Source organism: Trichosurus vulpecula, chromosome 8 (genome assembly GCF_011100635.1).
Source record: "Trichosurus vulpecula isolate mTriVul1 chromosome 8, mTriVul1.pri, whole genome shotgun sequence".
NCBI lineage: Eukaryota > Metazoa > Chordata > Mammalia > Diprotodontia > Phalangeridae > Trichosurus > Trichosurus vulpecula.
Window position 1 is genome coordinate 249,316,171 of NC_050580.1, and position 17,388 is coordinate 249,333,558.

Below are 17,388 nucleotides of genomic sequence, written 5' to 3' on the forward strand. Positions count from 1 at the left end.
AAAACTCAAGGGTCAAGTAAGTTGGCTGGGAACATGGCCAGGCAGCGAAAACGCACCCAGATTCAGTCTCAGACTTTGGAATCTTTCTTTGGTGACAAAGAAGACCAAAACATACAGACAGAAGAAGTCAACAAAGCCAAAGAGCCAACAACAAAAGCCTCCAAGAAAAACATGAACTGGTCTCAGGCCATGGAAGAGCTCAAAAAGGATTTGGAAAAGCAAGTTAGAGAAGTAGAGGAAAAATTGGGAAGAGAAATGAGAAGGATGCAAAAAAACCATGAAAAACAAGTCAATGACTTGCTAAAGGAGACCCAAAAAAATACTGAAAAATACACTGAAGAAAACAACACCTTAAAAAATAGACTAACTCAAATGGCAAAAGAGCTCCAAAAAGCCAATGAGGAGAAGAATGCCTTGAAAGGCAGAAATAGCCAAATGGAAAAGGAGGTCCAAAAGACCACTGAAGAAAATACTACCTTAAAAATGAGATTGGAGCAAGTGTAAGCTAGTGACTTGATGAGAAATCAAGATATTATAAAACAGAACCAAAGGAATGGAAAAGTGGAAAATAGATCCAAGAGAGATAATTTAAAAATTATTGGACTACCTGAAAGCCATGATCACAAAAAGAGTCTAGATATCATCTTTCAAGAAATTATCAAGGAGAACTGCCCTGATATTCTAGAGCCACAGGGCAAAATAGAAATTGAAAGAATCCACTGATCGCCTCCTCAAATAGATCCCAAAAAGAAATCTCCTAGGAATATTGTTGCCAAATTCCAGAGCTCCCAGATCAAGGAGAAAATACTGCAATCAGCCAGAAAGAAACAATTTGAGTAGTGTGGAAACACAATCAGAATAACCCAAGATCTGGCAGCTTCTACATTAAGAGATCGAAGGGCTTGGAATATGATATTCCGGAGGTCAATGGACCTAGGATTAAAACCAAGAATCACCTTCCCAGCAAAACTGAGTATCATGCTCCAAGGCAAAATATGGACTTTCAATAAAATAGAGGGCTTTCAAGCTTTCTCAGTGAAAAGACCAGAGCTGAATAGAAAATCTGACTTTCAAACACAAGAATCAAGAGAAGCATGGAAAGGTCATCAAGAAAAAGGAATCGCAAGGGACTTACTAAAGCTGAACTGTTTTGTTTACATTCCTACATGGAAAGATGATGTGTATGATTCATGAGACCTCAGTATCATAGTAGCTGAAAGGAATATGCATATACGTGTGTGTATATATAGATATAGATATGTATATGTGTGTATGTGTATATATATATACACATATGTGTGTGTCAATGTATGTATATTTGTAGGTGTGTATATATACATACATATATATGTATAGGTATATATACATATATATATGTATGTGTGTGTATATGTATATACACACACACACAGAGGGCACAGGGTGAGTTGAATATGAAGGGATGATATCTAAGAAAACAAAATCAAATTAAAGGATAAGGGATAAGAGAGGAATATATTGAGAGAGGGGGAAAGGGAGAGATAGAATGGGGTAAATTATCTCTCATAAAAGTGGCAAGAAAAAGCAGTTCTGTAGGAAGGGAAGAGGGGGCAGGTGAGGAGGAATGAGTAAATCTTGCTCATATCGGATTTGACCTGAGGAGGGAATACCATACACACTCGACTGGGTATCTTACCCCACAGGAAAGAAGGAGGAAGAAGATAAAAAAGGGGGGACGATAGAAGGGAGGACAGACAGGGGGAGGAGGTAATCAAAAACAAACACTTGCGAAAAGGGACAGGGTCAAGGGAGCAAATTCAATAAAGGGGGATAGGTTAGGAAGGAGCAAAACATAGTTAATCTTTCACAACATGAGTATTGTGGAAGGGATTTACATAATGATACACATGTGGCCTATGTTGAATTGCTTGCCTTCTTAGGGAGGGTGGGTGGGGAGGGAAGAGGTGAGAGAATATGGAACTCAGAGTTTTAAAAACAGACATTTAAAAACAACAAAAAAAAGTTTTTGCATGCAACTAGGAAATAAGATACACAGGCAATGGGGCGTAGAAATTTATCTTGCTCTACAACAGAAGAAGGGAAAGGGGGATGGGAGGGGAAGTGGGGTGACAGAAGGGAGGGCTCACTGGGGAATGGGGCAACCAGAATATATGCCATCTTGGAGTGGGCAGGAGGGTAGAAACGGGGAGAAAATTCGTAATTCAAACTACTGTGAAAATCAATGCTGAAAACTAAATATATTAAATAAATTAAATTTTTTAAAAAAGAAAAAAAAATCATCAGGACCAAATGGATTTACAAGTAAATTCTACCAAACATTTAAAGAACAGTTAATTCCAATATTAAATAAATAATAGGCAAAGAAGGAATCCCAATAAATCCTTTTATGAAACAAATATGGTACTGATACCTAAAGTAGGAAGAACAAAAATAGAGAAAGAAAATTACAGACCAATTTCACTGATGAATGTGATGCAAAAATCCTAAATAAAATATTAGCTAGGACACTGCAACAATATAACACAAAGATTATACATTGTGACCAAGTGGGATTTATACCAGGAATGTAGGGATGGATTACCATAAGGAAAATTATTAAAGATAACTGGTTACATATCAATAACAAAAGTAACAAAAATCATATGACTATATCAATAGATGCGGAAAAAGCTTTTGACAAAACACAACTCTCATTTCTGTTACTACTTGAAAGCATAGGTATAAATGGATTTCTCCTTAAAATGATAAGAAGCATCTACCTAAAACCATCAACAAGAATTATTTGTAATGCGGACAAGCTAGAGGTCTTTCCAGTAAGATCAAGAATGAAACAAAGATACCCCTTGTCACCAATATTATTCAATGTTTGTATGAGAAAAGCTAGCAATAAGAAAAGAAAAAGAAATTGAAGGAATCAGAATGGGCAATGAGGTAATAAAACTATCTCTTTTGCAGATGATATAATGATATGTTTGGAAAAGCCTAGAGATTCAACTAAAAAGCTAGTTGAAACAATAATTTTAGTAAAGTAGTAGGATATAAAATAAACCCACATAAATCATCAACATTTCTATATATCATCACAAAACCCTACAAGAGGCGATAGTAAGAGATAAACCATTTAAAATAACTGCAGACAATATAAAATACCTGGGAGTACACCTGCAAAGGCAAACCCTGGAATAACATAAACTTAATTAAAAAACACTTTTTATACAAAAAGTTATATTTAAATAATTGGAGAAATATTAATTGTTCATGGATGGGCAGAGCCAATATAATAAAAATGAAGATTCTACCTAAACTAATCTACTTATTCAATGCTATCCCAATTACCAAAAAAATATATATATTTTATTGAGCTGGGAAAAAATAATTTTAAAAATTCACTTGGAAGAACAAAAGGTCAAGAATATTAAAGGAATTAATAAAAAATGTAAAAGAAGGAGGTTTAGTAGTACTAGATCTTATATTATAAGGCAGTAATTATCAAAACTATCTGGTACTGGCTAAGAAATAGAAAGGTGGATTAGTGAAACAGTAGAAGTACAATACACAGTAGTAAATGATTACAATAAACTTCTGTTTGACAAATGTAAAGATTTGAGCTTTTAGGATAAGAATTCACTATTTGGTGTTTAAAAAAAAAAGTTGGGAAAACTGGAAACCAGTCTGGCAGAAATTGGGTGTAGACTAATATCTTACACCATTTACCAAGATAAGATCAAAATGGATACTTCACCTAGATAGAAAGGGAAATAAGTAAATCAGAACATAAAACATATTACCTATCAGACTTAATAGACAGGAGAAGAATTTATGAACAAAAGGTAGGAAGCACTGTGAGATATAAAATGGATAATTTTGATTGCATTAAATTGTTTTTCTTCGTTTGTAAATTTTTTATTTTACACTTAAATACAAAATGAGAAAAGAAAAAAAACCATTGCCATGTATACAGCATACCATAAGAGAGGATTCAATATGAAACAATAAATTTCTATTTCAACGAAACTTACATAATAAATATCATACATTGTTTTCAAAGCTTCCCAGCATTTCTTTGTGTTCTTCTTGGTTTTCTTTTGTTCTCTGCTGTGCACTTTTTACTTTATTTTTTTTCTCCTCCCTTCCCCCCACCCTAAAAAAGGCTACAATCAAGCATAGATATATAGAGATACAGATAGATATAGATAGATAGAAAGATAGAACATATATCTACAAACATACACATATATAACTCATACACATATATGCAAGACCATACTAGGCTTATTTCTTCCTATCATCTATTTCTCTGAAGGTGGATGGCATCTTCCTTCATAAGTCCAAGTCTTTCCATGTTTTTCTAAATCAACCAGCTCATCATTTCCTACACCACAGCAATATTCCAACCCAATCACATCCTATCTGAGAAATTGTCTATGAGAGTTTTCTTCTCCAATTTTCTGCATTCCTTCGATTCTTGGCTACATAGGTTTTATTTATACAAGAAAATTTTAATTTAAAATAAGCGAAATTTTTCTCTTAATACTTCAACAATGCTCTCACCTCATAATATAGTTTAAGGTCTAATACTACTGAATCTACTTTCTTCACAATACAATATTATAAGAAATTATCCAGGAAAATTTCCCTGAAGTTCTAGAACAAGAAGGCAAAGCAGGTTTTCCCTGGCTTCTTTGACTTTTGCTCTTCTGAATGAACTCTGTTATTATTTTTTCTAACTCTATAAAATAATGTTTAGTAATTTAATTGGGGTGACAATGAATAAATAGTTAGGTAAAAATGTCATTTAAAAAATTATATTGATTTTACTTAACCATGAACTATAAATGTAACTTCGATAATTTAGATCTGAGTATATTTGTATAAAAAGTGTTTTATGTTCATGTTTATATAGTTCCTATGTCTGTTTTGGCAGGTATATGCTCAGGTATTTTATACTGTCTAGGTATTTTAAATAGTCTAAAACAATATTGAATAATATTGTCGAACACACAGTATAGCTTCTCTATTTTTCACTTTTGATTAAATCTATTTTAATTTCAACTTTGTCTGAAACCATGATTACTATCCCTGCTTTTTTTACATATTAAATTCTACTCTACTATTTTATCTTTGTGTGTATCTCTCATTTTTATGTTTCCTGAAAGCAACATATTGCTGAGTTCAAATTCTTAAACTGCTATTCATTTCCATTTTATGGGTAAATTCATCCCATTCACATCCTAAGCTACAATTACTTGTGTATTTTCCTCCTTCCTATTTTTCCTCACCTTCTCACCCTATTTACCCTATCCCTCTTCACTCCTCTGCTTTACTTCTACCTGCTACTTTGCCCTCTTATTCCTTTGAGGAGTCTCTCCTTTATTCTATCCTCCAACCCTAGCTCCTTACCATCTTATTTCTTTCTTAATTAAGACTTTTATATCCTTCTAGATATATGTTGTTCCCTCTTTAATCCATTCCTGATCAGAGTAAGGTTCTAGCACTACCTCCCTCCCTCCCCCCCTCCACTAGCTTCTTCTGTATCAATTTTTCCTTTTATGCTTCACTTGTATGAGATAATTACTCTTTTTTAATCTCTCCCCTACAGTTTTATTTCTTAGAATCACCCCATCATACTCAGCTCAGCCCATGCCTTTCTTTCAAACTACTTCTATAATGATGATAATCATAAGAATACTGCTAATATTTTCACATACACAAAGCAATTTGATTTTATTGAGCCCTTTATAATTGGTCTTTAATGTTTACTTTATATTTCTCCTGGATGTTATATGTCGAATTTTCCCTTGGGTTCTAGGGTTTTGGTCACAAAAACCTTAAAGTCTTTGAATTTGTCAAATATGCTTTTTTTTCCATTCAGGATTATACTTAACTTTGCTGGGTAAATTACTCTTGGTCATAACCCCACTTCTTTTGCTCTATAGAATATAGTGTTCCAAGACCTATGGTCCTTCAATGTAGTAGCTGCTAAGTCTTATGTAATCTTTATTGTAGCTCTATAATATTTAGATTATTTCTTTTTTTTTTTTTGGCGATTCCAATTTTTCTCCTTGATCTGGGAGCTTTGAAACTTGGCTGTGATATTCTTGTAAGTTTTCCTCCAGGGATCTCTTTCAGGTGGTGATCAGTGGGGTTTTCTTATTTCTGCTTTGCCTTCTTGTTCTAGAACTTCAGGGAAATTTTCCTGGATAATTTCTTGTAATATTGTATCAAGATTCTTTTTTTATTGTAATTTGTAGGTAGTTCAACTATTCGTACATTATTTCACCTTGATTTGTTCTCCAGATCAATTGTTTTTCTGATGAGATGTTTCACTTTCCCTTCAATTTTTTCATTCTTTTGATTTTGTTTTATGATTTCTTGGTGTCTTAGAGTGTCATTGACTTCCCTTTGCCCAATTCTAGTTTTCAAGGAATTATTCTTCCTTAAGTTTTTAATTCTCTATTTCTAGTTGGTTGACTTTCTTTTCATAATTTTCTTGATTTTCTTGGATTGCTTTTATTTTTTTTTTCTAATTTTTCCTCAATCTCTCTTATTTGATTTTTAAAGTACTTTTCCAAGTTCTTCTAAGAACTCTTTTTGTGCTTGGGACCATTTGACGTTTCTCATTGAAAGAAAAGTGGCTTTTTTAGCTCCATTATCTTCCTCTGAATATTAGCCCAGATCTTTTCTATCCCCATAGTAACTATCTATGGTTGGGTTCTTTCTCCTTGCTTACTCATTTTTTTTGTTTTATTTTGTTTTTAGCAGCTATTAGTGTAGTGGTTTGTAGTCCCAAGGTATATGGAATGATGCTCCAAAGCCTCAGGTCTTTCTTATTGTTATTTCATGAGATCTGTCTAAGGAACCAAACTTGGGCTCTCCTCTTCATTCATAAGCCACAGCTAGGGACCCCAGCCACACTAACCTGCAAGTGATCTTGCTCCTTGTGGTCCCTCTGGGGGCTGCAAACTACAGCTGTCCTCTCTGCCACAGAACTGAAACCAAGAACTCTGTTCTCCTGCAAATGCCCACAGCCAGCAGCATCCCTGCCCCTCACCACTGTACTCACCAGGTGTGTGTTAGCTCCTTCTCCATGAAGCCACAGCCCAGGACATGTTGAGTCAGCATACCTGTGCTTGGCATCCCTTGACAGTGGAAGGTTCTTCAGTCGTCTTCTCCTACTTATCCCTGAGACCCCCAACTGTTTGTGAGAGGAAAGTTTCTAAGGCTAAAGCTGCCTCTCAACCCAGCTGCCCCCAGGACTTGTTGTCTGTTGATTATGCAGTTGGCCTGGATGTATTTTCACTTCACTCAGGCCAAATCTCACCCCCCCTCCCAGGACAGATCTTTCCTAGGGTCTTCTCAAATTGTCTTAGGAGGACAACTGCTTTACCTCATGTTTATTTCTGCTGCTCTAAAGCAATGTTCTGTCTGTCTGTCTGTTGTTGTTCTTTTTCCTTTTCTCAAAGAGGACCATGGCATCAGGAAGGTGACGCCATGACTTGCAAGTGAATTGGATTTAAGTGAGGGAGGGCTATGCAAAGTAAGCAGCCTCACTTTCTCTCCAGAGCCATCTGGGTCCAGTGGAAAGATATAAATCAGGACAACTAAAGATGGCCCCAGAGTCTTTTTTTGTGGAGGAAATTTGGAGAGCCAAAAGTTTTCTGACCTACTCTACCATCTTCTCAGAATCCTCTCCTGATTACATTAAATTAAAAGAGTTGGAGGCAAATAAAACTAATGTAGCCAAGATTAGAAGGAAAGCAGAAAATTGGGGGGGAGGGAATTTAGACAGTTTCTCAGATAAAGGTCTCATATCCCAAATATATATTTTGTCAAATTTATAAGAATGAGTTATTCCTCAATTTGATAAATGGTCAAAGGATATGAACAGGCAGTTTTTGGATGAACAAATCAAAGCTACATATATTTATATATATAGTCATGTGAAAAAATGCTCTAGATCACTATGATTAGGTAAATGCAAATTAAAACAACTTTGAGATATCATCTCACACCTACCAGATTGGCTAAAATGATAGAAGGGGGAAATGACAAATGTTGGAGGGGATGCGGAAAAATTGGGACACTAATACACTGTCTATAGAACTATGAATTGATCCAACCATTTTGGAGAGCAATCTGAAATTATGCCCAAAGAGTTATTAAACTGCCTATACCCTTTGACCCAGCAGTACCACTATTAGATCTGTTTCCAAAGGTGATCAGGGAAAAAGCAAAAGAAACTATATGTTCTAAAATATTTATAGCAGCTCTCTTTGTGGAAGAAAAGAACTGGAAATTGCCAGGTTGCCTGTCAATTGAGGAATGGTTGAACAAGTTGTGGTATAGATTGTGATGGAATACTACCGTGCTGTAAGGAATGGTGAGCACATCTGTCCTGTCAGATTGGCTAAAATAACAAAACAGGAAAATGATAAATGCTGGAGAGGATGTGGGAAAATTGGAACATTGTTACATTGCTGGTGGAGTTGTGAGATGATCCAGCCATTTTGGAGAGTAATTTGGAACTACACCCAAAGGGCCATAGGAATGTTCATACCCTTTGACCCAGCAGTACCACTTCTAGGGTTGTATCCCAAAGAAATCACACAAGCAGGAAAAGGACCCATATGTACAAAAATATTTATAGTGGCTCTTTTTGTGGTAGCCAAGAATTGGAAATCAAAGGGATGCCCATCAATTGGGGAATGGCTGAACCAGCTGTGGTATATGAAGGTAATGGAATACTATTGTGCCATAAGAAATGGGGATGATACGGACTTCGTAACAACCTGGAAAAACCTACAAGACATAATGCTGAGTGAGCGGAGCAGAGCCAGGAAAACATTGTGCACAACCACAGATATATGGATTCCATGAGGACCAACCGTAACAGACTTCACTCTTCTCAGCAACACAAGGTGCAAGGACAACTCCAAGGGACTCACGATGGAGAATGCTATCTATATCCAGAGAAAGAACTGTGAAGTTTGAATGCAGATTGAAGCACATTACATGCTCGCCTTTTTCTCTTCTCTTTTGTTTTTGTTTTTGGGGTTTTTTTTTTATTCTGTTTCTTATTTCTCATGATTCATTCCATTGGTCATAATTCTTCTCCACAACTTGACTAGTGTATAAATTAATTCAATGCGAAGTTATATGTGGTAGTTATATGAGATTCCATGCCGTCTTGGGGAGGGAGAGGGGAGGGAGGGGAGAAAATCTGGAACTCAAAATTATGTAGAACCATGTGTTGTAAACTAAAAATTAAAATTAAAATTAAAAAAAAAGGAATGGTGAGCAGGTTGATTTTAGAAAAACAGAACACGGAAAGACTTGCACAAAACAATGAAGACTGGAATGAACAGAACCAAGAGAACTTTGTGTACAGTAATAGCAATACTGTTTGAAGAATAACTGTGAATGACTAAGTTATTCTGAGTATTATAAATATTCAAATCAACTACGAAGGAAGATGCCATCCACCTCCAGAGAAAGAACTGATAAGCAGAGGTATGCCTGGTGTTTTAAATATGTATGTATGTATGTATGTATGTATGTATGTATGTGTGTGTGTGTGTGTGTGTATCTGTGTCAAATGGTGACCTTGTCTATTGTGGGTTGGGGAGGGAGACAGTTGAGAACGTAAAATATAACCAAAAAATGAATTAAATTTCAAAAAGAAAAATAAAACATCATTGGAAAAATATTCTATGAAACATGATATGACACATAGATAAAACATTAAAGACAACAGAAAATAAGTCATTGGCTAGGAAGATAAAGAATATTTCCTGCTTTAAATTGAAGATTAGACTATAGCAATGTTGTACAAAGAGTTAGTTTTATGAGCAAAGAGGAAGAAAAAATACTTTCCAAGAAAAGAGCAAGTTGAAGAATATATGATTAATTCAGTCACTCTAAAAATAATGCTTTCTTATTTGATGCTATGAAAAACAATAAAGATAAAAGATAATAGCAAATATCTAGAACAACCTTGGCATATAAGCAAATTCATTTATATTAGCCTAGCTCATGACTAGTATTTATTCAAAAAAGTTTCACCAAAAAATTATCTATCTCAAAAGAACTATATAATTGAAATAAAAAATGAGATTACAAAAAAATAGTATTTAATGAAAAAATTACTGGAATGGAAGTAGAAAAAGTAATCATTCAAATGGCCTCATTTTTGCTTCTTTTTTTTTTCACAGTTCCTTAAACACATCTGCTACCAGCCATTGCTAAAAAATCAAATAAAACAGAAAGATAGCCCTAGGTGGCTGGTATAGAATAAAAATCACAAACAAAATCTTACAAGGTATTCTTACTTTTAAGTAATTCACAATTTTTATGACATTATCTCTAAGTCTGCCCAAATTTGAAGCCCAAATGACAGAATTTCAAAATCCTAGATTGTTGCTATCAGATTTGTTAAAGCCATGGCATTTAATAAAACTTTATAGAGATCCTTTTTCACATTATTTTATCGTCATTAAAGTAGAAGTCATAATATCAAAACTGGTTTCTACTTACCCTCTCATCATTGGTTGCTCTGGTAGGTACTTCCTTTCCTTCATCAGGCAAGGGCATTCTAGATAAGGATAATCCATTTAAAGCAGCCAGTTTAAGAGGACCACATTTTTTTGCATCTGCTCGATTCTTTTTCATTCCCTATAGAAAAATTTACATGTATTTAACATATATATAACACATAACATATAAGAATAACATAACACACATATGCCTATACATTTGTACACACAAACCTCTCCAAAGAGAAAAATGAAATTTCAATGAACTTAATGCTAGACAGAAGAGACTAAATGTTTCTCTGCAGACATACAAACCAAAGGGAGTGTTCCACTGTTTCTGTCTACATGTTTGTGCTTTATGTCTTAAGTTAGATTCATTAGGTGGATGCCACATTCTTCCCAAGGTCAAAGCCCTGACCCAACTTCATTCCAGATAGGAGATTTTGAAATGCACCTTGGTTGCACTGCTATGTTGCAATGAAAGGGGAGGTGAGCCAGCAGCATTCCTCCACAAGACATAGTATCACCAGAATTTTAAAACCTGATAAGCATAATATAGCTATATCTCACTGACAGAGTTTTGATTTTGGTAAAGATCTTATTTAAAACCAATTTAAAAGCAATTCCATGCTGAAATTTTTAAAAAAACTAATATGGGGGAGGGGGTAGGGGGAAGGGAACCACTACTTCTGTTCATTTTCTTTCTCTATACTGGAGATACTGTTGGGCATACTGTACTCTAGTCTTAAATCAACCACACACTTGCTGTATGACCAAAGTATGTCATTTTGCCTTTCCATGCAATATAAATAAAAATAAAATATGACTGCAAGTTAGGAAGAGGATGGAGATAATATCTTTAAATGTGTTTGATTTCCTGAAAAAAAAAAAAGGTACCAGCTGGAGAGAGGAGCAGGAAATATATAATAGAAAGAATGCTACCTGGAGTCAGTAGACATGAATTCTAGTCCAAGCTTTGCCACAAATTTTGCCTGTGACCTTGGGAAAGACAAATAATGTCTCCTCAACTGCAAAATTAGCCACGTAGAGCAGTTCTCCAAGGTCCCTTTTTCTTATAAACTTTGATTGATATTTTCTCTTTCTTAGATCACCATAATTACCCCAAGTAGCCTTCTTCCTCTCCCTCCCAGGGAGACATGCTATATGACAAACAGTACTTTTAGAAAGGGCAATAAAGTCCAAGAGCATGGTTATGTGCACCACGTGTGGACCTCCTGCCTCCCTGAGGGGACGGCTGGGGGCGTCTTCTCATGTCTCTTCATTTGAGTCCTGCTTTATCTTTATCATTTTATTACATTCGCTTGTGATTTTTTGGTGTAGCGACTGTGTATGCTGTTTTCGTGGTTCTGCCTGCTTCATTATGCATCAGTTCATACAGCTCTTTCCAGGCTTCTCTATATTCATCGCACACATCATTTCTTATAGCACAGTAATATCTCATTGCATTAATATATCACAATTTGTTTAGCCATTCCCCAAATGATGGGCATCTACTTTGTTTTTAATTCTTAACAATCATGAAAAAAACTGCTATAAATATTTGAGTATATGGGGGCTTTCTTCTTATCAATAGCTCCCTTAGGGTTCAAATCCTGCCTCTGGGGACTACCTATGTGAGACTAGGAAATCTCACTTTACCCACCTGGACTTCAGTATGTTTATCTGCAAAATGACGGAGTTGGGTCAGATGGTCTCCAAAAGCCTATTAAATTCTAGTGCTATGATCGTAGAACAACGCAGAGGAAAAATGAGATGTCAGAGGCAAGGGAGGAAATGATTTAAATCAATGCAATCTAGTGTGGGGATTCTTAACATTCGTGCAGAGGGAACCTTTTGGAAGTCTGGTGAAGCCTATGGACCCTTCTCAGCATCATGCGTTGTTGTTTTTTTAAATAATAGGAGAAAATGCCAAATTTTGGGGAGAGGTTAGTGAAACTAAAGATGATTTTTTTCCTCCATTCAAGTTCACTTGAAATCTATCCACAGAACCCCCTTTATGAATCCCTGGCCTACACAGTATGTCAGCATACAAAGAATTGGTGAGCATTACAGGAAACTAGAGCTATAAGAAGAAAATTAAAATTATTCTATGGAAACAACCTTTTGAAGAGAGTGGTGGGTGGGGGTGAGGAGCAAGGTTCAACTCACTGATATCATGACCACAAATTTACATGAAACATGAGTTGGTATACAACTCAAAAAGCTAGTACAATCTAACTTTTAAAAGAAATTCCTCAAGAAAGAACGCTGGGCTAGAAGCAGCATGGGACACTGGAAACAGGGCTCAACTTAGGAGCCAGAAAAACCTTGTTTCAAATTTCACTTTAGCCGCTTACTAGCTATGTGACCATCTCCGAGGTCCCTTCCAGCTCTCAATCGATTATCCTATAATCTTGTAAGAACCAGTGAGGTGGCACAGAGGAGAGAGCACTGGGCTCAGAGTCAGGAAGACCTGAGTTCAAATACGGCCTCAGGCAATGACTGGCTGGGTCATCCTTGGCAAGTCACTGAATTTCTGGTCGCCTCTGTTTCCTTGACCATCAAATGAGAATAGTAACAGCACCTATGTCACAGGGTTGTTTTGAGAATCAAATGAGATTAGATTTGTAAAGCATTTGGCACAGTGCCTGGTACATAGGCGGTACAATGATAGAGCACCAGGCCTGGAATCAGGAAGACGCATCTTCCCGAGTTCAAATCTAGCTAATACTTACTAGCTGTGTGACCCTGGGCAAGTCACTTAGCCTCGTTTACCTCAGTTTCCTCATCTGTAAAATGAGAGGAGAAGGAAATGGCAAAATACTCTCGTATCCTTGCCAAGAAAATACCAAATGGGTCAAAAACAGTTGGACACGACTGAAATGACTGAACGACGAACACAAACATTTATTCCCTTCTCTTCCCATCCTACCCCGCGCCCCCCCCATCCCCTGGAAGAGTTGAGAGAGCTCTACTCGATTTTATCATTAACCAGTGGGTTAACCTTAAGCAAGTTATAACGTTTCCACAACTCAGTTTCCTTCTATATAAAATGAGGGGGATGGGATGCTTGGCCCGTTACAGTACCAGCACTTTGAGGCTGGTTCTAAACGATCGTTGAAAAATTAGAAACTGCTTCAGACTGGAAATAAAATACAGGGTGTCCCTAAAGTCTGGACACATAGGAAATCTCATTAACTGTTTCACCAAAGACTCTGTGTTGTTCAGCGACTTCTTGTTCTGGGGTACGCTAAAGGAGAAGGTGTACTCAATGAAAATCACAGATGTAACACACGTGATTGAACTCGTAAACAGTCAACATGCTAAAACTGACAGTAATGTGGAGTTATTGCATCGAGTTCCTGTGAATCTTGCAAAGTACATCAACCTTTGCATCACAAATGATGGAAATCCTACTGAAGATGTTATTTGTCAACATTCCAATTGAAAACATGCCTTTTTGCCCATGTGTCCAGACTTTAGGAACACCCTGGAGTTTTCTGTCACTTCAAAATTTCAGGTTCCAAAGAGAAGCTAAGTTGTATCACAGCTTAACACAGAACACACTATGTAAGAATTTCACTGGTTTGGTGAGAAAATCGCTCTCTCTAGATGACAACTGATAATAGCTAACATTTATATAGTGCTTGCTATGGGCCAGAGACTGTGCTGAATGCTTCATTATTAGATCTCATTTGAACTCCCCAATCACTCTGGGAGGCAGGTGCGATCATCACCCCCATTTTACAGATGAGTGACCTGGCATAAATAGAAGTTAAATGACTTGTCCAGAGTTGGTAAGTATCTCAGGAGATTTGAACTTAGGTCTTCCTGATTCCAGGCCCAATGCTCTGACCATTGCACTGTAATCCATTGCCAAAATGTTATGTTTTAAAAATGGATGATTCAAAGAGAAAAGTGAACTTTAAGAAATCTCCCTTAAGAAACAAACTAGTGTGATAAGGTCGGATATGTGAGATGTATAGAAAATGGATTCAAATATATAAAAACAAGAGTCATTCTGCAATTAGATAAATGGTATAGATAGAAGATATGTAGGCAACTCTCAAGAAAAGAAATATAAACAATCTACAACTCTATGAAAAATATGTGCCAAATCCTATTAAACAATTCTCCAAAAAAAAGAAAAAGAAATGTAAACTGTCAATACCTCAAAAAATGTTTCCAATAATATGGAGGCAGTTCTCAAAAGGAAAAAATGTAAACTACCAACAATTTTATAGGGAAAAAAATTCTGCAAACTACTATTAATGTGAGAAATGCTAATTAAAACGACTCTAAGGTCCCAACCCTTCAGACTGGCAAAGATTCTTGGAGAAGCTGTGGGAGGACAAGCACACTAATGAACAACTGGTAGAGATATAAATTGCTCTAACCATTCTGGAAAACACTTGGAACTATCCCCCCAAAAGTCTCTAAACCGTTTATATATCCATTAACATAGCAATGCCACTATTAGGCTTATAACTTTAAAAAGATCAAAGAAAGAAGAAAAGGAGCCAATATACAATAATAATGTACAATGATATAGCAGCACTTTTTATAGTAGTGAAGAACAGGAAACAAAGGGGTTTCCATCAATTGAGGAATGACTAAAAAATTATAGTATATGAATATAAAGGGATATTATTGAGCCATAAGAAATGGGAAAAGGGAAGATGTTGGCGCGAAAATAGGGACTCAGTTGAGCTCCCCCCCAAACCCCTCCAAACACCTGTAAAAAATGGCTCTGAACAAATTCTAGAGTTACAAAACCCACAAAATGACAGAATGAAACAAGTCTCCAGCCCAAGATGGCCTGTATGGTCTCTGGGAACTGTCTATCACACCATGCTGGGAGCTGAGCACAGCCCAGCATGGACCACGCCAGGGCAGACCATGGCAGAGGGGATTGGGTGGAGCAGGTCTAAGGGCCCTGAATCATCACTGAGCAGTAGCAGTTACCAGACTTCTCAATCCACAAATGCCAAAGGCAACATAGCAGGTGAGTGGGAAAACTGCTGGATCTGGGTGAGAGAAGTGTGTGGTCCAGCTGCAGGCTTGGGGCAGTGGAGGTGGTGCAGCGGCAGCAGCAGGAAGCTCTGGCAGCTGCTTCTGGAGTCCCTGGTCCACAAGATGGGAGGAATCAAGTGGCAGATCACAGCAGGAGTGCAGAGATCTCATTGCTGGCACAGTGGCAGGGTTCTCTTGCTCTGCCCTGCTTGGATCTGGGTCATAGTCCTGGTTAGCAGTCCTTGGTGGAGAAGGAGCGCTGGTGTGGCAGAGCTTTGTGGTGACTGTAAAAAGGGAATCCTCCTGGTAGCTACACGGCAGAAAGGAGTGCTTGCACTCACAGACCGGAGCACAGGCCAGGAGAGGAGCATCATACCACCTCAGAACAAAAGTAGCTCTGAAAACAGCAGCGCAAAACCCCTGAAGCTTGGGACAAAGCACTCTCCACTCTGAAAGCAGTCATACCCTGACAAAAAGCTCTAAAGTCAAGTAATTGGCTGGGAAAATGAGCAAGCAGGGTAAAAGGACTCAGACTAAGGAATCTTTCTTTGGTGACAAAGAAGATCAAAACATACCACCAGAAGAAGTCAACAAAGTCAAAGATCCTACATCCAAAGCCTCCAAGAAAAATATGAATTGGTCTCAGATCATGGAAGAGCTCAAAAAGGATTTGGAAAATCAAATAAGTAGAGGAAAAATTGGGAAGGGAAATGAGAGTGATGCAAGAAAATCATGAAAAACAAGTCAACAACTTGCTAAAGGCGACCCAAAAAAATAAGGAAGAAAATAACACCTTAAGAAAGAGACTAACCATAATGGCAAAAGAGCTCCAAAAAGTCAACGAGGAGAAGAATGCCTTAAAAAGCAGAATTAGCCAAATGGAAAAGGAAGTCCAAAAGACCACTGAAGAAAATATTGCCATAAAAATTAGACTGGAGCACGTGGAAGCTAGTGACTTTAGGAGAAATCAAGAAATTATAAAACAGAACCAAAAGAATGAAAAAATGGAAGACAATGGTAAATATCTCATTGGAAAAACTGACCTGGAAAACAGGAGAGAGAATTTAAAAATTATTGGACTACCTGAAAGCCATGATCAAAAAAAGAGCTTAGACATCATCTTTCAAGAAATTATCAAGGAAAATTGCCCTGATATTCAAGAACCAGAGGGTAAAATAGAAATTGAAAGAATCTACTGATCGCCTCTTGAAAAAGATACCAAAAAGAAAACTCCTAGGAATATTGTAGCCAAATTCCAGAATTCCCAGGTCAAGGAGAAAATACTGTAAAGAGCCTGAAAAAACCAGAGTATTGTGGAAACACAATCAGGATAGCACAAGATCTAGCAGCTTCGACTGGGGGGGTGGAGCCAAGATGGCCACGTGAAAACAGTGTCTTACCGGAGCTCTCTCACAAGTTCTGTCAGATTCCTATAAAAAAGTGAATCTGAGCAGATATGAGAGAGTTAGAAACTGCGAGCAGTCTGAGTAAGGCAAATTTCCAAGCCAGGAGAGTCCGAAAGGCCGACAGGACAAATCTATAGACTGGGAGAATGCTCGGCATGTGGAGCTGCTCTAGACAGCACCAAAGCAGAAGCAGCCGTGGAAACCAACGTGCGAGACAGGCTGGGAGAAAGTTGGGCACCCGAAACTGGCGGAGATCCCCAGGCCTCCCAACACAGGATGGCAGCCTGTGGAAGCGACGAGAGGCAGCAACACAATGCCACCGGCCATGAGACATCAACTACTGAGGCTTGCAGCCCAAAGGTATGAAACGTGCCTTCTTGAACTTCCATGGGGACATAATGGGCCAGGTAAATGGCTCTAATCCCTAACCCCCAGAC

The 17,388-nt window shown here is 37.3% G+C and overlaps 1 protein-coding gene across 1 annotated transcript in view; it reads right to left on the reverse strand.

Moving 5' to 3' along the window:
* Nucleotides 1-17,388, reverse strand: part of PTPN21 (protein tyrosine phosphatase non-receptor type 21) — a 129,508-nt gene that overhangs the window by 17,992 nt on the left and 94,128 nt on the right. Inside the window, exon 14 of the mRNA XM_036734453.1 lies at nt 10,534-10,671. Coding sequence (XP_036590348.1) covers nt 10,534-10,671 — 138 coding nt within the window. The remainder of the gene's footprint in view (nt 1-10,533; nt 10,672-17,388) is intronic.